The 26350-nt window shown below is 40.9% G+C and overlaps 1 protein-coding gene across 1 annotated transcript in view; it reads right to left on the bottom strand.

Moving 5' to 3' along the window:
• MYO3B (myosin IIIB) overlaps nt 1-24031 on the bottom strand; it is a 376680-nt gene extending 352649 nt beyond the window's left edge. Inside the window, exons 1-6 of the mRNA XM_059395489.1 lie at nt 24027-24031; nt 22365-22548; nt 21510-21644; nt 11448-11552; nt 11108-11207; nt 7843-7919 (exon numbers count right to left, since the gene is read on the bottom strand). Coding sequence (XP_059251472.1) covers nt 7843-7919; nt 11108-11207; nt 11448-11552; nt 21510-21644; nt 22365-22548; nt 24027-24031 — 606 coding nt within the window. The remainder of the gene's footprint in view (nt 1-7842; nt 7920-11107; nt 11208-11447; nt 11553-21509; nt 21645-22364; nt 22549-24026) is intronic.
• Between the last annotated feature and the right edge of the window lie 2319 nt (nt 24032-26350).

Here is a 26350-nt window from a genome sequence, read left to right as displayed (position 1 = left end):
ATTTTATAGTGACAGATGATAGTTACACTTATGGTGAGGATAGCATAACAGAGTTGCTGAATTACTATATTGTACTCCTGAAATTAAAGTAACATTGTGTGTCAACTACACTTCAATAAAAAAAAACAAGTAAATAATAAAAAATCATTTTCTAACAAAAATAAAAAATAATGCACTTAATACCTGGTATATAGTAAGCACTCAATAAATGCTAACTCTTATTTGGGGACCAAATCCATTAACTAGAGCTTAGGAAGCGAAATGCTAATAATGACAATACTATTTCAGTTCTGTAGTGTTTTTATGGCTTTCTGAGCCCTTCAACACAAAATATCTCGTTTGTCATCTCTAGTCCTGGCAGTACTAAAGGAAATCACATTATCGTATCATTTAGCTAGGAAAAGCATAATTAATGAAGGCAAGAGTGGTACAAAAAGCCTGTGATATTTCTGCATTGGTGTCAGCTTGTTGTTATGGCAACCGTCCCCTGTCAAGACCCTTTTTCAGGCAGAGACCCAGTTTTGGAGCCATCACAGCACATCTGTTTCTCTGCTCAGCTGATTAGCTCTTGTTTGCAACAACGAGCAGATGGAAGTAAAAACAAAAAAAAATTTTTTTTCTGAAAAGAAGCAAATGTTTACTTTATCCACAAGTCTGCTTTCTAATACAGAAACAGACCTTTAGTTGTTTTAGGAAGATGCCAAGTAAACTGGATCCTTAATATATGGGCTACTTCTCTCACAGGTGGGACTATAAAGTGTAGTCAACTATAAATTACTGGTGATAGGTCCTTCATGTGTGTGTGTCTTTTTAAAACGATGGTCTCATGCTCCAGTTTCAGAATACTATTCCACTACATCTCTGTGCGTCTTTGTTGTATGAGCTATCTCAGCACACATTCTCCACACTGAACACGCTTTGTGAACACACTAAAGTGAAAGAGTACAGGGCTAGGGGGTTGGGAAACCTAAATTCTGGGACAAAGACTGCTCTGAACTGGCACAGAGAATACCCTCTCTCTGCCTTAGTTTCTTCATCTGTCAAATGGGACTTGCATTCCATGCTGTCTGTAAGGCCAAAAAGTTCAGGACTTAATAGGTATGTGGATTTGGGCATGACTTTTTTGAGCCTCACATTCCTCAGTGGTAAAATGGAGAAAATAACATCTACTAGAGAGAGCTGTTGAAGTGAAATCATGTATTAAGCATCCCTAAGCTAGTTCCTGATACATTAATGCACCCTCAGCAAGTGAAAGTCCCCTGCCCATCATACACTGCTTAGCAGGTACAATATTTAAACTATCTGACACCCAGCTGGCTCATGGCACTGGAGCTGGTCCTTGAGGTCCCTTACTTGACAGATACGACCTACAGTGGCTGAACCATTAGAAGATCTGGGGTGTCCAAAGGAAAGAGACAGGCACCTCTGGTGGCCAAGGAGAATTCAAGGGCCTCTGGATGCCAGCCATTTACCATCCAGAATGGAAGTATTTCAATAATTTACCAATCAGCATGGCAACACACATGCATATCAGTTAACACCAAGGCATTATTCTAACATAGTCTACAAATGTCCCCAATAATAATGATACTTTGATCCTTTTTCTTGAGTTTCAGTCACTTACAAACATTCAGTTTAATTCTTTGCTACATGTGACAGTGGGAAGGGAAGATGAAGGATCAATTTCTCCAACCTCCACCATCACCGTCAATATCCATAAAGTAGGCTTATATCCCATTTTGCTATAGACCAGGATATTTTGAGGCATGAATGTGATGCAAATACTAGCAGAGCAATACCAATACTGACAGTGGACATGGGTTGTATTGGAAATCTTCTAGTTCAGTGGGTCACAAAATATGGATCCTCGTCACCATTACCGACCTATCCCTACCACTCAGTATCCCTAGGCACTTAGCCTGCCAGAACCTTGTATTCCTTATCTATAAAGTCACATACTCATGTCTAACTGGTAACCTCACAGATAGTTGTGAGCACTTAAAAAAAAATTTGTAAAAGTTATACAGAAATATGAGATATTATTATGCCTTTTATTATAGGAAAATGGCTGTCAGTATCAGATAAAGGGCTACTATCTAAAATCTATAAAGAACTTACCAAACTCAACACCCAAAGAACAAATAATCCAATCAAGAAATGGCCAGAGGACATGAACAGACATTTCTGCAAAGAAGACATCCAGATGGCCAAGAGACACATAAAAAAGTGTTCCATATCACTCGGCATCAGGGAAATACAAATCAAAACCACAATGAGATATCACCTTACACCAGTCAGAATGGCTAAAATGAACAAGTCAGGAAACAACAGATGCTGGCAAGGATGCGGAGAAAGGGGGACCCTCCCTCCTACACTGTTGGTGGGAATGCAAGCTGGTGCAGCCACTCTGGAAAACAGCATGGAGGTTCCTCAAAAAGTTGAAAATAGAGATATGACCCAGCAATTGCACTACTGGGTATTTACCCTAAAGATACAAATGTAGTGATCCGAAGGGGCACATGCACCTGAATGCTTATAGCAGCAATGTCCACAAAAGCCAAACTATGGAAAGAACCTAGATGTCCATCAACAGATGAATGGATAAAGAAGATGTGGCATATAGGGGTGCCTGGGTGGCTCAGTGGGTTAAGCCTCTGCCTTCAGCTCAGGTCACGATCTCAGGGTCCTGGGATCAAGTTCCACATCGGGCTCTCTGCTCCGCAGGGAGCCTGCTTCCTCCTCTCTCTCTCTCTCTCTGCTTGCCTCTCTGCCCACTTGTGATCTCTCTCTGTCAAATAAATAAAATCTTAAAAAAAAAAAAAAAGGAGATGTGGCATATATATATACAATGGAATAATATGCAGCTATCAAAAAATGAAATCTTGCCATTTACAACGACATGGATGTAACTAGAGGGTATTATGCTAAGCTAAATAAGTCAATCAGAGAAAGAAAATTATCATATGATCTCTCTGATATGAGGAATTTGAGAGGCAGGGTGGGGGTTCATGGGAGAAAAGGAGGGAAAAACATGAAACAAGATGGGAGTGGGGAGGGAGGCAAAGCATAAGAGACTCTTAATCTCAGGAAAAAAACTGATTGTTGCTGGGGGTGTGGGGGGGAGAAATTATGTGGCTGGGTTATGGACATTGGGGAGGGTATGTACTATGGTGAGTGCTGTGAATTTGTAAGACTGAGGATTCACAGACCTGTACCCCTGAAGCAAATAATACATTTTATGTTAATAAAATTTTCAAAAATGAAATTGGCTCTCAGGAGACAGTAGAGGAGAAAAGAGACAATAAACATGGCTAATAGGAATATATATAAATATCTAAGACATAGGCTAAAGTAAGAGGCAGGAGACCAGAGCTCAACGTAAACAAAGGTTTGAGGGAGGTAACCTGTGTCACATATCTTAGGAGATAGTTAAAAATGCTCAGCTAGAGATCAGGTAGGACAGAACAAAATTCTGAAGTTGCTGGGTACCCAGGTCGGAAGGCAATCTGCTATGCTTAGTACATCCAGAAAGAACTGTGTTTGCCTTAAACACCTGAGGCTGTGAGAGAATGGTATGTGTGTGTGTGTGTGAGCAAGAGTGTGTGTGTACAAACAGCCAAAGCTGGGCTCTCTAAGCTAGCTCCTCTAACATGCAGACGTGTAGATTCCAAATGACTGTCTGATTACCTTGGAAACTTGAATTATTTACTAGAGAGGAGGGGTGTTAAGTATTTGGAGGGTTGTTATGGGTTGAGTTGTATCCTCCAAAAAAAAAAAAAAAATGTTGAAGTGCTAACCCCCGGAACCTCAGAATGAAAACTTATTTGGAAATAGGGTTGCTACAGATATAATTAGTTGAGTTAAGGTAAGGTTATACTGGAGCATGGTGGGCACCTAATCCAATATGATGGACGTCCTTATGATAAGACAGCCCTGTTAAGGCAGAGGCACAGAGGGAGAGTGTAGATACTGGAGCTGTGCAGCCACAGGTCAAAGACCACCAGCAAACCAGGAGAAGCTAGGAAGAAGAGAAAAAGGATCTTGGAAGCTTCAGAGACAGCACAGCCCTGCTGATGCCCTGATTTTGGACTTCTAGCTTCCAGAACTGGTAGATAATAAATTTCTCTTGTTTTAAGCCACAAAGTTTGTTCTATTTTTGCTATGGCATCCCTAGAAAATGAATACAGAGCTGACAGCGTTGGACCTCCAGGACAGAAGAGAACCTTCTTTACCTTCTTCAACACAAGATCAGCCTCATGGAAGTAAAGGAGGGTATCTGTTTGTACCAAGGGTACCTCACCTGGTGGCTACTGGAATGCTGGAGCCACTACTGCTTAGGCAAGGTTGTTCCCAAGTCAGTTTCTAACTACAAAGACGTGCAGGTTGCAGGGGGCAGTCTGGATTTTTGATGGCTTCACTTAGCTGCTGAGTCAACAAACTCTGCAACTACCTACTTTGTTCTTACACAAGAAACTAAATTTCCTATTGGTTAATTCATTTTGCTCAGGGTAATCTGTTAAATATATAGTTTCTATGCTGAATGTTTTCTTTCCTTCTTATCTTCCCTGACATAGTATGAAGTACTAGCACACGAAGGACACCCCTAGAATTTTTCTTATTCTATATTGCTGAGTTGATACTGCTTTTACCCAGTATTTTTCAACTTTAGTCATATCCAGATGAGGCAGAGAGAGGGAATAAATGGAGAGTGCTGATAATCTGTGAGTCAATGCCTGCCACAGCCTTGAGCTGCCCCAGTGAACTGTACGTTTGGACTGCTCATCAACATTTGATTGTGCTATGGTCACATTCCATTAGCTACCTGGTTTGTAGTATAGCCTATTTGAACTAAATATTGAAGTTACTCTAGCTGGTGAAATAAAAATGGAAATAAAATTGGGAAAAGAATAATTGGGTCCCATTTCTTAAAAATAATGGTTCAAGGATCTTTCAGCTGCATTTTCAAAGTAAAAGCACTGGTCACCTGTAATTTCATCCCACTGGTATTGGCACTGCATGCATTGTTGTCATGTTTAATCTGAACAGCACTTATTCACACTAGAAAAGTGAATGCATATTAAGATCAATATACTATGTAGGCTGTCATATGAAGACAATGTTCATTTGAACCTCTGCTGATTATACTTTCAAGATCTGCTCTTGACCCAAAGCTTTGCTCACCAGGGAGGATATAAATGTTTGTAGAATCCACCTGTCAAATGGAAGATTGTTCCTGTGGACATTTTTACAGACAGTTATGAAGCAAAAAGCAGCTTTGTTGGAAAGAGTAATTCTCCATTTAGAAAATAAAAACATGAGGATTGTGTGGGCTTAAGTTTCAAGAACCATAGCCTGGGACTGACAGCATACCCGGGCAGAAGCAGGCATCCTGAGAGAATCTTTGAGGCAGGCATGAGCCATCAGGCACTTGCTGCTGAAAGGCACTGTCAAGGTCTCCATGCGGCCATCTGCCTACTCCTCAACTTAACCACTCTAGCAGGTAGGATGCCATGCTGGCTTTTCCCTGCTGAGAACACAACCAGTTCCAGACAATCTGGACAACAGAAGCTCACCACAGATCACTATACTGTCCCTTCTAGAAACATTCCCAAATATTTTATTCAACCTGGATGAAACTGAAAAGTCACAAACACCTCATGAGAAATGTAGAAAGTCAAGGGCAGGCTTCTCTTATTTACATTTTGTGATTCTGGAAACACTAGCTTGCTGTGGGTTAGAACAAAAACACCATCTTCTGTGTTATGTCACCCTAAATATGAGCTGAGTGGCCTCCATTATGCTTTAATAACAGATCAATCAAAATCTACAGAAAAATTTGTTGATACCAATAGTTGTAAAGCCTCCTCAAACTATCCTCCAAATTCATCTTCTCCTCTGGCTTCTTTTTTAACCAATATATTCTTTTATCCAAGAGATGCTCACTGAGCACCTAGTGTATCAAGCACTATGTTGAGAGGTGGACATCGCAGAACCCTGCCAACAATTATAACAGGATGATCACAGTGTGCTAATGGGGGTTCTAAAGGCTGCAACAGAAACAGGGATAGGAGCCTCAGCCAGGGATTAAGGAAGGTTTTATACAAGGACAGAGGCATTTGTGCTAACACTTATTAAAGAGGAATGCTTCATGGTTCTGAGGGTTACTCCACAAGATATAACAATGCATGGAAGGGTTTAAAGGAATGCTATATCAACATGGATTTGGGGTGAACTTGTTGTTCACTACTCCTGAGGCTTAAGAAGTAAATTAGGAATCAGTAACCTGAGAAGAGGGTAGGTAGGTAGATACAAGTTAGAATACAAAAGGCTTTGTTCACCATCTAAACGAGTTTTGATTCTGTCCTACAGTGTTTCTCAAAGGGGGGTTCACAAGGTCCCTATGAAAATTTTTATGTTTTTGTTGCAATGATAATTTTATTAGTAATAAAATGACAGGAACAGTGATAAAAACATATTCCAAATCATCGGGATGAGCGTTTGCCTCACAATTTCAGTGCCCCTATTTATGTTTATTACTAAGTTGGCATAAGCCAACAGAAATGTACCAGTCTGAGACCAAAGGAGATGCTGTTTGAACAAAGATCACCCTAGCTGAAATTGAGCAGAGTGGTGGGAGAACGGGGTCACTACATGGTATACAGTAGTAAGTAGGACAAGATAACAGAAAATAATGTATGCTGTCATGCTCTGAAACATACTCATACAGCAGAGGACAACTAAATTTCATAAAACAGTGTCATTTGGCTCATTAAATTAAAGGTGTTTATTTGAATAATACTGGCTTTGTAGCTTTTTCATAACACATCTTTTCCCTTGTAGTTTTAGAACATAAGGCACAAGAAGTTTATATCTAGTTTTATGTTTTTTAAATCCTATTTAAGAAACATTTAAGATTTAAATAAACACTGAAATCTACATGGCTTTTCTTTTTTCTCCAAAAGAAGCCTGTCCATTACCCAAGTATGAAAAAGGACCATAGACAACGGTGAGCCAGAAGCCTGTCCATTACCCAAGTATGAAAAAGGACCATAGACAACGGTGAGCCACTGAAAAACTTTCAGCACATTGGTGTGAACCGATTATGGTGGTAGGAGACCACCTGTGCAGTCACAGAGAGGAAGAACGGCCATGGGAACAGAATGGAGATAGAAAGACCTTTAAGGAGAAGACTGCCTGAGTACTGTTATTAAAAGCTCCCATTTGCTTAATCCCAGAGACCTGCTCAGGGCAGAGGCCTCAGGACTGTGGAATTAAATGTTGATGGTGCAAGCAAAGCTGTGTCGGTGTTTCAGGGTAGGCCTTATCTCGCTGGAAAATTCCCCAAACTTCTCCATGATTCATCTCACGGAGGGCTCTGTGATGATGCCAGAACTAAATTAGGACCAAATCCCAGGTTTTACTAGAGAGCCAAAAAAGCATACAAGAGAAATTGCTATCGACCTCAGAACAAAAAACAACCAGGACCTCTGCATATAGTGCTGTAGTCCATTTGGAGCTGAAATCTTTCTCTTTACCAAGCCATGTGTCACTGGGGCTGCACCTATCAGGGAAGGTGACTTGCTAATTTATACAAGGCTGGGTAAACTTGCTAAGGCATGACCCGTGGAGAGAGCTGCATATTCTAGGGGAACACCTTTTTCTAATTGCATGAAGGTAATTTATAGGCTAGCTAAGACTTAATCCTGCTTTTCTCAGATTATGTGCCATCATTATCACTCCCCAAACCAGAATTTACAGTTCCAAAAATTTGGGGAAGCATATGATTTTCTCATGAAAAGGCATAGTACCAACACACTTAACAGATAAATGTCTTCTACTTACCTCGGGAGCCATCCAGAATGGGGTGCCAACAGATGTGTTTCTCCGTAGACGTGTACTGGTGAGTTCAGCTGAAACACCTATAAGAAAAGAGTACTGTAATTCAGCAGTGAACACAGGGTTGTGCTAGATCAGAGGTTAGCAAACTTTTTCCATGAAGGGTCAGATAGTCAATAGGCTCTGAGAGCCATATGGTCTCTTCCATAACTACTCAGCTCTGCCACTGGAGAGCAAAAATAGCACAGCCATGGACAACACAGAAACAAGAGTGTTGCTGTGCTTCCATAAAAATTTATTTATGGGTACATATAACTTTCACAGGTCATAAAGTATTCTTTTGATTTTTTTTCCCCCAATCATTTAAAAATGCAGAAACCACTCTTTTTTCATAAGTCACATAACAGGAAGCAGGTCAGGTTCAGCTGACACACTGTAGTTTACCAATCACTGTGTAAGAGCATTTATTTACCACTCTTATCTAAACCACTAGACTATTTTTTCCCTAATGAACATTTCTATCCATATTACTACAAAATTAGAAAAAGAAAATATTAAGGGGCGCCTGGGTGGCTCAGTGGGTTAAGCTGCTGCCTTCGGCTCAGGTCATGATCTCAGGGTCCTGGGATCGAGTCCCACATCGGGCTCTCTGCTCAGCAGGGAGCCTGCTTCCCTTCCTCTCTCTCTGCCTGCCTCTCCGTCTACTTGTGATTTCTCTCTGTCAAATAAATAAATAAAATCTTAAAAAAAAAATTAAAAAAAAAAAGAAAATATCAAGGGGCACCTAGGTGGCACAGTTGGTTAAGCATTTAACTCTTGGTTTGGGCTCAGGTCATGATCTCAGGGTCATGAGATGGAGCCCTGCGTCCGGCTCCAAGCTCAGTGTGGAGTCCACTTGAGATTCTCTCTCCCGGCCCCTCTGCCCCTCCCACTTATGCACTCTCTCTCTCTCTCTAATAATAAATATTTAAATAAGTCTTTAAAAAAGAAAAGAAAGAAAATATCAAGAACTAAACCCAAAATGTCTTCCTATTATATTTCCAAAATATTTCAGGTGATTTCTTTCTTAAAATGGTGCTTCATTTCATGGAGGAAGAAAATCAGCATGTATTATTTATAATAGAGCATCAGTGTGGAGACATAAAAAGCTTCTAATCCCTTATCTTACCTAGAATCCCAGAAACTTGGCAAGAAAACTGTTTGTCAAGTGTAAAAAGAAGTAGCCTAAAAATATTATTATCTAGGGCTCAGTGTTGAGGATCTGAATTTTAATGTAATTCCAGTGTATTTTATCTATCTTAGTCTTCAGACAGCTCTCTTCTTTACACAACAAGTGAACAAAGTAGAAGTAAATATGTATCAGATGAGGAGTCAGAAGACCTGTTTTCCATCCCAATTATGCCTTTTCCTAATTGTATAACCTAAAGTAAACCCCCTCACTCTGAGCCTGTTTTCTTATCCTCAAGTTGGAGATAATGATACCTGGCACACCTAACACAGAGTTCTTCTTAAAGATCATATAAGTAAACAAATGTGAAACAACTTAAAAATAGTAAAATATTTTACAAATATAAGGAGTTCTCTTTTACCAAGCAGACATCTAAGGCAGCCCTTAACAGAAAGACAAGCATTGCCACTAACACTACTGAGGATGAGAACTTAGAAACCTGAATCAGGCATAGATTTGCCAAGGACCCATGGGTTATTTTGGTGGATCATTGCTGGACACTTACATTCTCTTTATTAGAAATCCAAAGAGCGCTCTCTAAACTCTATTGACCATGGATAATTTGTAATTTTGCCAAATTCTCTACTGTAATTTTGGTTAAAAAAAAAAAACTTTACTATTCTGTTTTTAATTTCTAGAAATTTCTTTTGCAGCAACTGGATGTTTAGGAACCTTCTACCGGCAAGATTAGATTTACTCCAAATCACAAAGCCAGTGAATAGATAAATCAGCATTAACCCCCATCCTCATCCTTCTAGGCTCTTTCCCTCACAATACATTGACTGCCCTTGGGACCATGTGTAAAATACAGATCTGATGTTATCCACAGCATATTCATAGGGTTATGCCATTCCTTACATAGAAGGAGGAGTGTAAGGGGTGCCTAGGTGGCTCAGCGGGCTAAGCCTCTGCCTTCGGTTCAGGTCATGATCTCAGGGTCCTGGGATCAAGTCCTGGGTCTAGCTCTCTGCTCAGCAGGGAGCCTGCTTCCCCCTCTCTCTCTGCCTGCCTCTCTGTCTACTTGTGATCTCTCTCTCTCTGCCAAATAAATAAATAAAATCTTTTAAAAAAGAAGAAGGAGGAGGAGCGTAAGACTTGAACAAAGTATCCCTCTGCTATTTTTCTTTGCTTGCTCTTAAATAAACCAGTACTCAAAGTAACTTCATTTATTTTCGAGTAATTTCTTCTGAGCAAATCATTCACTAATACATTTTAACACTGAATTCTTTCTTAACAACAAAGCAATGAATATTCAAAATCATCAATCTTTTCTCCTACCATGTTAATGTTTATAAAGAACATTTTAAAAAGTGCTTCTGTAAATATTTTCTCATTATTTGTAACAATCATACTGAAGTACTAACTGGTGTTGAACACATTTAGAAGATTAAAGCATTCAATATGCTTAAAAAGGAAAACCAAATGGTTTGTTGGTTTGTGACTATCAATACATGAATGATTATCACAAGAAGATATTTAATAGGTCTCTGGCCTTACGTGATATTGCTCTGCATTTCCTCTCACACTTCCATTTCTTGTTAATGTTTCCAGTTCAACCAGCCTCACATGTAGCAGCAATAATCACAATTTAAAGGGATGTTAGCTGCCAGACCCAAAGGACTATTTTACCTTCTGCTCACTGGGAATAAGTATGCCTGAGGCTAGAAAAAGTCATTTGAAAGACCAAACTGCTTTTTCTTTTCATATGCAAAAGAAGAAATGACGAAATGTAAATTATAGACAACAGCCCTGAGACCAGAAATACGTCCCAGAAAACCAAGTTTTTCCATCAAATTCTTCTTTTGAAACACTTTTATTTTCTATCTTTAATAAAATTGCTTCTAAAGCTGAAAATAGATTAAGAAACAGCATCTCCTAGGGTGATCCATCTGGTAAAACTCCCATTCTCCAGTCTGTGTCTGACTGGAAAAGTCCCTCAGCCTATGGTATAGCACAGAGGCCCCAGTCTTCTGAGACTGCAATAAATTGTTGCCTTGGGCTAAACTGCACACATCAAGAAAACAAACGACAAGCAGTCATTACCAAAGTCAACGAGCTTAACTCCTCCTTCTGTTGTCAGAAGAATGTTATTCCCCTTGACATCACGGTGGATGATTCGGTTATTGTGCAAATGCTGAAGGCCCTATGTGGTGTCCCACCACCACAAAACAACAGGAAAGACAAAGGGGAAATGTGAATGGTTATTTTAAAACAATTACTCTGCCTTTAAAAATCCAATCAACGTCCACATTTGGCTACACCGCCCTGCTGCTATACACCTTGCATATCACAGGGCCATTTCCACTTGTTAATACACAATAGTGACCCAACTGATCACAAATTGCCCCCTCTGATGTGATCCCTGTCTGATGGATGGTCTTACCAAGAGGGCCCCATATAAGATGTATGAGATCATTGCTTCATCCAACCGCTGGCCACGCCTGAGCAGACCTTTGACCAGCTCGGTGACTGAGCCCCCAGTACACAACTGCAAGAGGAGGTGCCAAGGAGAGAGAAAAACAGCCGGACACATACAAAAGAAAAACAAAAAGATGTTAAGAAAAAAAGCCAATTATTGACCTGATATAGCAAATTTACAGATCACAAAACTCCAGGTCAGAATAATTAAACTTCAAATGTACATTATGCAGTCAAACCTAAGGTATGTGTGTGTATTTATTCATGGTGATGATTTAAAACTGAAAGTACCTGTCCAAAAAGTTGATTGTCAAGTGAAATATAAAAGCACAAATTACTCAGACATTTGAAAGAGAACGCGCATGAGTAATCACGGTGAGTTACTGGATATTTTTCATTTTACATGAATATTGTCTATTTAAACACACACACACACACACACACACATTTTAAGGATAAGAGAAGACCAAACGAGACAAAGATGGATGCCATTGACCCTTGGGAGGAAATAAATTTCATTTCAACCCTTCCTGTCTCCAGGGCCAGCACTACAGGCGCCAGAAGCCCTGCATGTCAAATTTATGGGGTGCAGTTGCCTCATCTGTGTATTTACTCTTCTTATATTCAACCATGGGCATTCAGCAACTTTATGCTCTTCTTTTCTGTAATGAAAAACACTGTAAAAAAATATGTATCTTGCATATTTGCTCTATATTATTATACATTATATATTGTTACATATTATATATTGTTATATATTATATGTTACTGAAATTTGAGAGTACATGAACCAGGCGAACTATACCTTAGTGGAAACTCAAGTGTTTTCAAGGACGCAGGTTTGGACTTGCTACATGCTGTCTTAAAGGTTCTTAATTGGTGTGAGCAGGACATTTAAAAACCTAAAACTGTAGCCAGCATGTTATATATGCATCTTATATTTTTTCTGAGAAAATTCAGGGCTTTCTTCAGATTCTCAGAGCCATTCTTTCTCTTATGAGGTTAAGACCCCCCTCTAGACCTAGGTTTCCTCCTGGCAATTTGTCAGCAATTTGGGAAAGAGTTAACTAGTGACATGGCAGGCCCCCTGGGATGTGGCTGCTTGAATTAATTAGCCTTTCATAAACAAGGAAATATGAGGGAAGGAACACAGATTAGCACCTTTCCTAAAAGAAGACAACTCTTTGTCAACGTAATACATCTATTTCACTCTAATTATGAATATTTGTAATGTTTCAACAAAGGGTGAGTCGATGTTTTTATTTGATGTGTATTATTCCCTGTTACATACACGGCAGACACCTTGCATACACATTAACAATCAAAATAACCTGGAACTGAGTCTGCCCATTTTTTACCATTTAAATCGCTCAAAAGTAATAATATGTGACTAAAAATCTAATACAGAATTAGCAATCTTTAAAACTATGATAAAATTACTATCAAGAATGATTTAGGAGGGACCCTAAAAGCAGTGAAATTCATTGAAGTCTATGATGGTCCCATCAGTTTGCAATTATAAGGTCCTTTGAATCTACTCTCTACCAATGTCAGTTATAACTTGTAATTCAACACCCATCACTCTGAAGGCCCTAATGCTGTGAGTCCCAGGATCCTGTCTTCCAAAAGATTCCACATTCTTTTGATAATGACTATGTTTTGCATGACCCTGAAAGGGCAAATAACATTCAATATTCAATCTAATATCCTCTTGGGCCATGAATGCATTTTCAGTGCCATGATCTGTATTAAAAGCTAAGCTTTCAACAGACCAAAACAATTGTCCAGAAACCTCCGAACTCGATTCTATATTTCAAGGAACAAACACTGGAGAAGTGACAAGTCAAATGATGATCATGACATGACAGAAAGTAAGTTCTCAAGAAAAAGAAAAACCCTTCTGGAGCTGGTGGTATAGAGCTTGGAGAGCTTGAGAGAACAAGATTGGAGTGACAGTGCTCCCTCTTGAGGGGTTCTAAATAAGGACACAGTTCTCACAGAAACTTCAATTTCCTATGACCCTCTTTTCTCTTGTAAATTTAAAGGGAGACCTCCTCATAGGAGCCTCATGCCAATGAAGAGGTGTCCGTGTTGAATGGAAATGGTAGTAGGGCAGGGTGAGGCTGACCAAGGCTGGGACTTTAACAGTTCCCTATAGCCCATTCATGACTTACGGAAGATTCAGAACTTTATCATCCATTTGAGGACAGGAACAAGACTAGAGTTTGAATGACAAGGACAAAGAGAGTGAGGACCTCATGATAAAAAAGGAGTATCAGGGACCAAGGACATGGGCAGACAACAAAGCCAGATAGTACAGGAACTTAGGTTCACACACAATTCAAGGCCTCTGTCCTCACTGCTATAGCTTTACATTAGCATCTGTTGTACACAAATCCAGATGCCATCCAGGACGAAGGAAAGAGGAAGAGGGGAAAAAAAAGTTTCTACAAATACTGACTCTTTACCCCCATGACTTAGCTTTGACCTAGACTGTGAAAATGGGATCTAAATAGTAGAATTTGCCCCTTTCCAAAGCAGTCACTCGTTGGACTAAGTTTAACAGAATAAATTAAGATCAGTTGTCTCCTCTAGGTGGGCTAGGGGCTCAAGAACAAAGTTGAGTTCAGTTATTGAAAAGAAAGTTACCACTTTGTTCTCAATAGTTTGTGGCGGTCCAGTTTATAACCCATTACTCAATACAACACAGTCCTTGACCTCAAAAAGCTCACAACCAGTAATAGACACATGAGTAATGAGGGCATGGCATAAGGAAGTAGAGGTATGCCTAAGGGAATGAGGTGGCACCAAGAGGGAATGGTGGCCTCTGCTGAGACAGGGTGAAAAGAAGACAGTTTGTGAAATCTTTTTTCAGAGACTTTCTTGCATCACAGGATGCAACATTTACAATGAATTTAAAGGACAAACGAGTTTAGTGGATAAGAAGGGGAAGGGCATCTATGAATTCTAAATAATCAGCTATTCTTGGACAAAGAGTACCAGATTCCTAGGGCAGGAAGATGGGGAAGGAAGGTGGGGAGCAAAAAATGACAAGTGTGCCCTGCTAATGAGTACAGGCTTTATTACTGCACACACATCTATTATAACACCATAATATATCGTTAGGTAGGAAGGGTAAACAAATCAGCAGGTTTTAGGCAAGAGGTCTCTATTCAGATTTATAGTCTAGAAAGACCTAGGCAGCAGACTGGAGAGTGGACAGAACAGGAAGACAACAGAAGCTGACACCTGCTAGGAGGTGTTGAAGCAATCAAAAAAGGGAGGGTCAAAAAGTCAAGGGTCATGAAGATGAAGATTCAGGGACAGATATAGGAGGCTTTTATGAGATAGAACCTGCTATCATTTCTGGCCCATTGGATATACACAGTTAAGGAGAGAGAGCCTAGGGATCTTGTGAGAGTAAGGGAAAAATCAATAAAGTTCTTTGATCCTCCAAAGCCAAAGTGATAAGGAGCAGAAGGCAGGCTGAGAGCAAAGCACAAGCCAACACCCCACACCCCCACCCCTGTGGTAGATATGTGACATTCCTCAGGCACTCCTGGCTGCCCTAGAACAAAGGAAAGAGATAAACAAATGGTTAACTGATAGAGATCCTGGTCAAGCAGGACAGGAGTCTCCATTAGTTTGCAACTGTCTTGATGATTTACAAAGAAAAAAGCAATCTCCAGAACCTATAGACTCAATATCCTGGGGCCCTAACATTACCCTCCCCTTCATAGAGTAGAAAATCTTATATAATCAGTCACACCTCACAACCCCAGTGCAGCTCTTTCTGCCCACGGGTCCTGTCTCTGTGCTTTAATAAAACACCACCTTTTTGCACCAAAAATGTCTCAAGAATTCTTTCTTGGCCATTGGCTCTGAACCCTACCACTTCAAACCACATCAAAACAGTAATAGGAATGCAAGGCACTATAACACCTTCAAACAGAACCTCTCCCGAGCCTGGCTCTGGGAAGCACATGTTTTGTTGAACTCCAAGTGCACTATTAAAATTCTACCAAGAGAAAATTTAAATTACATGCTCCAAACTAACTCAACCCTGGAATTTTCCCCCAAAGTGTCATTTTAGTCTCCCATGCCCTACTTTAACTGTGGCCACTTTTGTCACAAACACAGTCTATTCAGCGATATTTTATATAGATAGCCAACTTATAAACTTTCTTCATAGCCCTAGAACCTATGAAGAGATTAAGAGCAGCCATTTCCATAGCAGGATCAAAACAGAGCTGTGGATTTAAAAACGACAAAAGGATCCTACTTGGTAGGTGCCTTTTGTTCACTAAATGTCAGAATTTAAGAGCTGTGTCACTTCCTGTGATTCACAGAAACATAAAATTAAACTACTCACGGTCCCTTTAGGGAAGCTGTCCTGGGAAATTGAAAAGCCCCCCAGTATAATTTTAAAGGGCAGCCTGTGGGTTACAGGAAAAGGACCTTGGGTCCTCTGTACAAAAAAGGAAAGCAGGGACACACTGACAATTATCTTCCCAGTGTAAATGTTCAGTGAGATGAAATGAACATTTTAAAAGCATGACAAGAAATTACATTTAAATGCATCAAATAAAACAGTCCCCTTAGAATTCTAAGAAGGCAACCAACCCTCCTGCCCCGCCCCTGAAGGTTGGCGCCTGCAGCCCTTCCTTCCCACACACTCTTGCCTGCCATCAGAGTCAAAAACAGAGGTGTGTCTCCATCCCTGTTTACTTCCCTACGGCCTCAGCATTCAGGAAATGTGGCAGCTGGATGCATCTAGAATTTAATGAGCATTTTGCTCCAAACCAAGAAAAATAGAAAAATCATTTATGTACCACATCTATTTTCTAAAACAGCGTTGAATATTGATTAAATCACAGTATGTGCATTTGCTAAGATGGCCATAATTTCAAGCAATAAAATGCTCCTTGCTCAATAAGCCATCAACTTTTCTCCATGTTATTAAAGAATGGCCCATGCAGTACAATCACCAGAACTTTACTCTAGTCAAAGCTCCAACTTTCAAGTAGATTCTGTACTGGCATGTTAATTTGACCCAGTCAAATTGCAGAATTAAGAGGAATTTCTTTTCAGTGTCTTTTTGTTCAGCCGATTTTATCCTTCAAGGGTGTTCGGCTCAATAGGGAGCATAAAGCAAAAGCCAAGAATCATCAAAATTACTCAGTAAGATGCCTTAGTGAGTAAGGAAAGGGTTAAGGTATAGGCAGGGAGAGATAGCAGGCCCTGACTCCCCTGACACTGCTCAGGCAAGGGGCTTACATGACCAGGCTCACAGAAATCCCAAATTCGGAGAAATGCTGAGGAGTATAAATCCAGAGATAAGGGAACAAACCTTATCACCTAGCTCTGAATGTTAGCGAGTAATTTTTTTTTTTTTTTTTTGGAAGCTACATTGTAATCACAGAAAATGATAAGGGTGTTATCAATAGTCCTTGCTCAAGGGGCGCCTGGGTGGCTCAGGGGGTTGGGCTGCTGCCTTCGGCTCGGGTCATGATCTCAGGGTTCTGGCATCGAATCCCGAGTCGGGCTCTCTGCTCAGCGGTGAGCCTGCTTCCCCCTCTCTCTCTGCCTGCCTCTCTGTCTACTCTCTCTGTCAAATAAATAAATAAAATCTTTAAAAAAAAAAAAAGAATAGTCCTTGCTCAAACCAACAGGGCACAAGAATCTCAAGGTCACAAGCTTCCCAGTTAGTTCTCAATAAAAGACTGCCACTAAAACCCCACAGTGGCAACCCATTTGGGACTGCTCTGACTCTAGGGAGCTTTTTTTTTTTTCTATTTCTGCTCTCACCTTCACTTAATAAACTTTCACTTTGGGGCACCTGGGTGGCTCAGGCCATTAAGCATCTACTTTCAGCTCAGGTCATGATCTCGGGGTCCTGGAATGGAGCCCGAGTCGGGCTCCCAGCTCACAGGAGCCTGCTTCTCCGTCTCCCTCTGCGCCCTTCCCCCTCATGCTCTTTCTCATGGTCATTTACTCTCTCTCTCTCTCTCAAATTAAAACAAATAAGTAAATAAACTTTCACTTCACCTCACCCTTTTGTATCCACAAGATTCATTCTTTGACTCCATAAGGCAAGAACCCTGCAGCCCTGTGACATTAGGAAGCACTGTGCCGGTGCTGTCCTCCTCTCAATAAGGCCAGAACAACAGACTTTTTCCTGCACACTGTTGGGGCAAAATAAATACAATACACACGATTGTATTTATTTTGCTGACGCCAGATGAAGTCAATGGCTTGCACTAGAACAATGAAAATTGTGTCACTTGCAACCCTAGAGTTCCAGTCAGAGTGGGGAGGTAGGTGGGCCCTGAGATTCCCACCTCCCATCTCATCTTTCTCCAGGGCACTTGCTTACTGGGGGTGGGGGGCGGTGGGACAGAGTCTGTCCCACTCCTTAGCTTCTCTCTCTTGCTTTTGCTGAAGACACACAATACCCGTACATAGGCTGTAACACTACTGCATTTCAAAGTTACCCCCTTCTCCACTCCCAAGGGTCCTACAGCTTCCTCCTCCCCCCAGCAACCCAGTTACTCTCCTTCTAGAACCCTGTGAGAGGCCGCCATCTGAAGCAGTGCTTGCTAACCATCTCTGGCCAACCAAAATGTACTTGTCCTATGTTCCAAACTCGCAGAGCCCTGCTACAACCCTGATTTGTTAACATGATAAGCTTGGTTCATGTCACTGTATCAGCAGGTGAAAATGGTTTAAAGTATGACACTTGCAGTGATAATGAGCCCACACCAGACTTCCTAGGGCCTTAAAGAAAAGCAAAAACTGGACAAAGATGTCTCCCTTCACTTCAGCCTAGCTTAGTTAACTTATACACAGATCTCTGATAGAAAAAAACAGATTTTTTAAAAAGCTAATTTTTTTATCAGGTTTTATAAATATTTCACTTTACAGACTCACTTATGTTCTCTAAACTTCAAACCATTTAAGATGAACATGTGATTCATGCTAAAATTAATAGTTCTATCTGCCAAACATTTTACACTAAAAGGCAAAAAGAGAAAATGTAGTTTATACTTTAACACCACACTAGGTATTTTTTCTAAGTATTATGTTTTTCTTAAAGGTCTAAATTCTTATATTTCATTTAGGTGAGAGGTAATAGGACTGACAGATTTTAAAAATTTAATATTTAGATTAAAACTTATTCACAAATTTTCCAAAACATTATTATGGGTGTCTTTTCTCCACACCTTTCTGATACAGTAGCTGTGTGTTGACTTTCTGCTAACAATTAGCAATGAATTTCAGAAATGATTTTTTTTTTGCTTTTGTTTTCAGAGTTGTAGTGATTTAAGGGGGTTATCAATAACATTTTCCTAGCCTCTAGAATTGCTCTATAGAATAGCTTGTCCCTGGTCCTTTCATTTCATTCAGCAAGGGAAGAGCAAAAGTAACATAAATTTAATCTCAGTATACATAATGAGATGAACAATATTAAACAGACCATAAATTTGTTGTGTAAAGCTGCCTAAAAAATTACAGATAAAGCAAAATGGTCAGGGTGCTATGTAGACCCTCATGGTCTTTCTGCTGCACGTGTGGGAATGTGTGTGTGTGTGTGTGTGTGTGTGTGTGTGTGTGTGTGTGTCCAGGAGCTGCTTTGAGCCAGAGGCTGAGTCTGTGTTCCCAGGACCCAACAGGCAGTGCCACAGGCTGTAGCAAAATGTGATGGGAGAAAAATTCTTAAGTGTGGCTCTCCAACTAGTTCTGCCACAGGTAATTCCTTATGTAACCACAGACATGTCACTCCTTCCCTGAGCTTCTGTTCTTCAACTGAATACCAGGGGACTGACCTGAAGAAAAGCCAAGGTTCCAGCCAGTTCTAGGAGCCTAAGGGTCCCTTTTCTTATAAGCATATTATAGGTACTGGACACACCTAACCACCCAGCAGCCTGGCAAAGATGGCCCATTCCAGGACCAAAAAAAAAAAAAAAAAACGCAAAAACTAACGACATCTGGTTCTCCACACTACCAACTTTGGCATGGACCAAAACAACTTGCAAAAGGCATACATATCAGCATATTATATTGCTGAAATATGAATAATTCAGTATCTCAAGGCAGCCTCATTATCTGCCTTTGGTCACCCTGAAAAAAACAAACAACAGTCTGCAGGGGAGCACTTGCATGAGGTTTATTAGTTCCTAGTTCTGGGCTCCTTCTCATCTTTCAAAGCCATGTCCAGCCCTTTCTAGCTGCCTTGCCAATGCCAGTCACTCCTCATCAGGAAGAGCATTTATTCTTAGGGGGCCACAGGTACGAGCAGCCCACCTGCCTACCTGATCACATCAAGGGGAGGCCCCTTTTAAGGCCTCAGAAAATTCTGGAAATTCCAGTCTTCCATGTTTGAATAGAGAGCCTTAATCATCAGCAAGTAAAAACAAACTGAAACTAAGATTTCTTGGTCACTGCTCTTCCATTATGAAATTGCAACAAGGTTTGAAACATGGAGATCCTTAAGAGCTAAAGAAGAAAATAATCAGAGACCCTAGAAACAATACTTTGCATGTCCCAAGAAAAGCTGGATTTTAAAAATTAATGTTATTCTAGAGCTCATCGGCAGGATAAAATATATATTCTCTGGGTAGGGGTAGGGAATAATAAAATCCAAAAGAAGATACTATAAGAATATATTCTATAACAACCAGCCAACCAAATAGACAAAGATGATCTCTGAAAACCAAAACCCCTTACATATTTATATTCTGAGGAAGGCAACTGATTTGACATAAACGTTCAAACTGGTTTCCCTGAAGGTTACCCCAAATGAATATAACAAATGAATTCCCCGTGCACAGTTGCCATGGCAGCCAGTAATATATTGTTCCATGCCCAGGCCCTCTCAGAGCCAGGCAAAAGATTGGGACAAGAAGCTAAAGATGTATTGAGACCTGACCTCTTGTTTTAGCGCTTCTCTCTTAAGCTTTCACATATGTGCTTGTGCTCCTAGAGTGCATATGTGAAGTCAGGCACAGAGGTATGTCTGTTCAGAGGAGTGGGATCCAGAACAAATCAAGGTGGCCCTAATGAGCACGAGGCAACAGACCTATCCTAAGATACTAATTTCCTATATTGCCATTATTATGTCTTTCCCATTTTCAGTCTCACGGGGAATGAAGTCATAGGGACTGACTCTTTTGCACCCAGATACACACATTTATTACTATTAATAAAAAAGAAAAAGGCAGGATTACAGTGTATACAGTGGTGCTCTTCCCAGATTCCTTCTTCAGAGCACATGCTGCCAGGAAGACTGCCTGCTCCCTGCTCCCTGCTCCCAGCTTCTGGCAGTACCACTCCCCAGGAACTTCCCCCAGCTACCGGGAACTGCTTCCACTTAGGTAACACCCCTCCCAAGGGAGCACCACAGCTGTGACTGGCTGATGCAGATATACAATTCAGGACCGCTCTGCCCTAGCATCCCAGCTCTCCATCTCCCAGAGAATGGGCAGCAGCCTCTTGCGACTACATTACTATTCCGTGTCTCCCTTGCCCAGTCTTTCCTTCCTCACTTCCACCCAGGTCCAGCTCCTGTAAGAACTCTCCAATAAACCTGCCACACGTGACACTCAGAGTCTGTTTGAAGGGAACCCAATCTAAGCTAAAGATTAATGAATGTGAATGGGCTAATCCAGACTTGCCAAGCCAAATAAACCTTGGGTTAGCAATTTTTTTAAAATGAGTTGCAATCAATTGGAACATGTTTTCTGTGAAACATTCCCAGTTTAAGGAAAAAAATAGCCTTTTCCAACTGCATTCTTGTATTCACTCTGGATGAGAAGAAATTATTAAAGTTTTGAAGCAGAGAAACATGAACATTTTTAACAACTTACCTATAAGAACTGCGGAGGAGATAGTCACATCTGTAAGGTACTTGTGACACACAGGAGGGACCAACTCCTCACATGAGTATCTTACACTCTTTAGGCAACAATGCATCTGCTTGTCCCTGGTGCTCTGTTTAAATGGATGGTTACCCAACGGGGCCTCTTACCTCCAGGACGAGCCAGAGCTGTCCTCCCACACAGGGATCCGCTTTGTAAAACATCCCATAAAATTTTACAACATTGGGATGATTCGGAAGAAACTGCAAAATGTTGTATTCTGCTTCAATCTCTTCATCCATATCCTATACAGGGTAAAAAATGCACGCTGGATTAAGTCTAACATCTGAGGAAGGGTACGGGTATTATATAATTTAATAAAGCATATTTACTCTGTATTTTTAACGTCATCATTACTGCATCTTGAAAATAGCTAACAATAGGCATTCACATCCAAATAAAAGCTTCTAATTATTACATCAATAAAATATCCTTATTATATCCTTTCTTCTTTAATAACACTATTAAAAATATCTATTTCTATTTTAAAATGTCTGAATTTTCAAAGCAGTTGAAGTAGCTTTCAAAGCAGGAGAAGTAGCTTGAAGGGACCCAACTCAGCTTAGGACACCTTATAACCTCACTGTGCAAGATAGCTTCCAGCATTACAAGGTGTTCAGTGCTCTGAAAGAAGATGAATGAATGCCACAAGTCTGGACCACCCTGCAACTTAGAAAAAGACTAGACTCTGTATAAAGGAGTGAGAAACATAACCCTTTCCAAGAAAATAACTTTTGAAGAACTCAGAGGGTCAAAACCAAAACGACAGTAAAATGGACAAGAAACAGAAATTCAAAGAATTTTTTAACTCCAAATGGAGTTCCCTTCAAAATAAGCTGACAAATCATGACTCATTTTGAATTTCATGCCAGGTTTCATGAAAATCATAACTAAAACCAGGAAAGAAGTTGAAAGCTTAACATGTGTGAGTTATATTGTGGTTGCAATTTACTACCATTACTTACACTGATTGGATCCAAAATTTTTACTGCGGCCAGGCTCCCATCTCTCTTGTTGGTTACCTTGTAGACTTTGCCATATGTGCCTTTACCTATGGTCTCTATAATTTCCCAGGTATCAGTGGGATCTGGAAGTGATTCAAGTCCAAGCATTGTGGGGTTATAATGAAACAATCCATACAGATGTTTCCTGATGGGGAAAAAAGTTTGTTATGTGCAACAGATCACAGGATTGAGGGCAGTGGGCTTTCAAAACAAGAATATTCTTTAAAAAAAAAGGGGGGGGGATTTTATTTATTTGAGAGACAGATATTGAGGAAGCATGAGCAGAGGAATGGACAGAGGGAAAGAGAAGCAGACTGCCCACTGAGCAAGGACCCCCACCCCCAATGTAGGGCTGGATCCAGAATTCTGAGATCATGACCTGAGCCGAAGTCAGAAGCTTACCCCACTAAGCCACCCAGGTGCCCATCAGAACAAGAATATTCTTATTTCTTAATTAGCAACATTATGGTACTTTTTTCTTTTTATTTTCCCCTTTTAAGTACATTACAAAAAAAGTATTTGAAGTCTTCGTAAGTAATGGGGGTAGAAGGTGGAGGAGTGGGCAACACGACTCTGATTTACCTTTTAAAACAATGATTATAAATGATAAGATTATATAACCCTTACAGGAAGGAGCCAAAGGGCCAAAACAGTTGCTACTGGGGGAAGAGTCTGAAAGCTAAAGGTCTAAGATCTTCGTGCTCAGGTTCTGGTAACCATGAGTAGGCCTCCCTGATGGTCGCTGGACTCCAGTCTCCAACCTCCATATGCAAAGTCTAGGCTGCTAGGAAGGAGGATCTGGTGCCTCCACCAGGCATTCATCAATGTACAGCACCCACTGCTGACCAGGTTTTGGGTCCTGTGAGGATTAGTTAAACTCAGACTCTGTCTATACAGGAATAGCCTAGTGTGGGAATCACACTGAGTACTTCACCAGGAGCTGCAAACTCACTTTGCCTATTTAATAAGAACACAGCCCTGTGGAGTTAAGTACTTTAAGTGCCAGAAGGAAGCTTGATAGGCAAATTAAGTCACCTAGGACTAATCCCATGAAAAAAGCCCCCTTAACTTCAGTTGCTCCCTAAAGAAGGGTCTCAAACCTGGTCTGTTTCTAATTGCAGGGGAGGGGCCAATCTGGCTTTAACAACAAGAGTGATGGCATCCAATCCCCACACAGTGGCCTGGTAGCCATCCACCGTGAGCACTTCTGCCTCATCCTGGACATCCCAATTTGCACTTCTAATTCTGATTTTCTATACTGCATCCTCCCAAGGTTCAGCCTTCTGACCTGGCACAAGAATCCAGTTTTCATCCCTACCCTTTACGACAGGGGCATTTCAAAGATTATGAAAACCATCACCAAAACAAAATAAAATCCCAGTGAATATGGGGTTGATGCCGGAAAGACCTGTCTTTTCAGATCTCACCTGGCAGGCACACCAAGTTTCCAAAGGAGCCTACAATCAGCACCGTAAGAGCCCAGGCAAGGTTGACCCTGGGCTAAGGAACTGACCCCAAAAGACTGGCTGGACCCCAAACAACTCCTGCCTTTCATCTGGTCATTTCAAGATTCCAATAAATTCCTTTTCTCCTGGCCAGTGTTTTATAAAAAATCTTTCTTACCACATGTTTCACTATTTTTGCCATCTGTACAGTACCTATGCTATCAGTTATTAAATATGTTTAATATTTTTTACTGGATGATTACACTTGAGACAATAAAGAGTTATTCAAAAGTTCAGCCAGATGCTGCTGCCCGTGCTTGCATTTTCAAAACAAAAAGGCGGGGGGAGACAGATCATCAAATAATGGAAGGGAATTACAGACAAGCACAAAGTATTCCTTAACATCATCAGAAGACCAGGAAAAAAATAAAAGAGCAAGGAAATAAATTTGTCTCTATGTGTTTCAGTGTTCTTTATTGTGAGATTCCCAAAACCTCTCAACACCTTGAGAACTGTTCCAGGCCTAGCTTCTACAACAGCAAAAAGTTGGACCAGCCGGGAGTACTGGTCAAGGCCAGACAGGCTCAGGGGGTACTGGGTAGTGAAATGTGCTTCCTGGAGAGAAGAATCTGGGCCATCAGCTAGATGGACTCACTTTACACTTGCCAGTGTAGTCTCTGTTCCCCCACGAGCTAGCACACTCACATTTCGGTTCGGTGTCCTGACAGTAGTGCTCAAGTCAAATTGTCTGCATGATCCTGGCCCTTCCCTGACCAATCCTGAGACGTGAACTGGCTACTCATCTCTCTGTACCTTGGTTTATTCATCTGCATCATGGAACTGCTGCTATTGGTGATGCAACCTACTTCACAGAGTTGCTATTAGGATTTGGAGATGGAGAGAGAATAAAGTGAGCATTAATGAGAGTCCAGAGAGGGCAGTTGCCATCATAAAAGAATAGTACCCCATTCTCCTTCAGAATAGGCAAGGCTTAATGGTTTCCTGTTTTGTTTTATCTCACTTTTAGCCATGAACTAAATGAGAACCAAATTAGTTTTACTCCAATCAGTTAATAGTTTCAGACAAATGGCTGGAATTTGGTATGTGCAAATGAAATTAAATCACAGAATGTGGCATCAGGAGAGGACCCTAGAGGCCACTGAATCAAGTGGTTTTCTAATGATTTGGGGCCACAAAACCCTTTTGTTAAATTCAATCTCACTTAGGATGTTGATGTTGAAGCTGAAAGCAGCAGCACAGGTCTGGCTGAGGCAGGCTGGGGATCCCTGTGCCCCCATGGGAGACATGTAGGGTGACTAACCATCCTGGTTTACCTACGACTGCTTTAGCACTGAAAATCCTATGTCCTGGGAAGCCTTTCAGAACTCAGAAAACTGAGATAGTCTCTTAGTCTCTGAAGCCCCCTCAGAGCATTATTAGAGAAAAAAAAAAAAAAACAATACTCTTCAAGCACCCCCACTCCACCCCCCCTTAGTCCCTGTTATATACTAAATTGTATCGCCCCCCCAAATTTATATGTTGAAGTCCTATAGTCCAACTATATTTGGAGATGTCTTTACAGATGTAATTAAGGAAAAATGAAGTCAGATGCAGAGCACTAATCCAATATGACTGGTATCCTTATAAGAGATTAGGACACAGACATACACAGAAAGAAGACCATGTGAAGACCTAGAGGGAAGATGGCTATACCCAAGCCAAGCAGAGAGACAGAAAGATCTTGCCAATACCTTTATCTCAGACTTCAGCCTCCAGAACTGTGAGGAAATTCTGTTGTTTGAGCCACCCAGTCTGGGGAATTTTGTTATAGCAGCCCTAGCAAACTAGTGCACTCTCATTTTACAGATGAAGAAAATAAAACCCAGATTGATGTCATGACTGTTTACAGGCAATGCAAGAATGGGAATCCAGGACTCCCTGGGCCTGATCCTATGATCTCTGCCCCACAGAATAGAATGAAGAGAGTCAGCTGGTTAACAAAGGTCCTGTCTGACCAACTGCACCAAATATTTTAAAGCTCTGTGGTAGGATTACTCCCAATCACATGGAGCCTAAACGCCCCACAGATCTAATGGATGGCAGTCTCTGCTCCCCATAGAACAAAAACAACTTATCTGGAGGAAGTCATCTACAGTTAGCACCAATGATGGTGAACAGAGGGAGGATGAGGTTCCACTGCCATGCCCATCACATCTGTCTGGGCATCCATAGATAGGGTTAAATAAATGTGCAACAGAACATTTGCACAATAGCACAGTTGCCCGTCCTTTTCTCTTTAAAATCAATACCTGACTCTATCAACTTTCTGACGATTGATTAAATAGTCCCAACAATGGCTCCTTATACAGCTCTATACATGTGGTGGTAATCTGCTCTCAGGGGGCAGCTGGACTAGCCCTGCTGAGAGCCAAAAAGCTGTTCCTGGTCAGAATGTTAACCTTGGGGGAGACCACACTTCTGCTTATGTCTGTGTCTGGGGTG

Source organism: Mustela nigripes, chromosome 3 (genome assembly GCF_022355385.1).
Source record: "Mustela nigripes isolate SB6536 chromosome 3, MUSNIG.SB6536, whole genome shotgun sequence".
Taxonomy (NCBI): domain Eukaryota; kingdom Metazoa; phylum Chordata; class Mammalia; order Carnivora; family Mustelidae; genus Mustela; species Mustela nigripes.
This window is presented reverse-complemented; position numbering and strand designations above follow the sequence as displayed.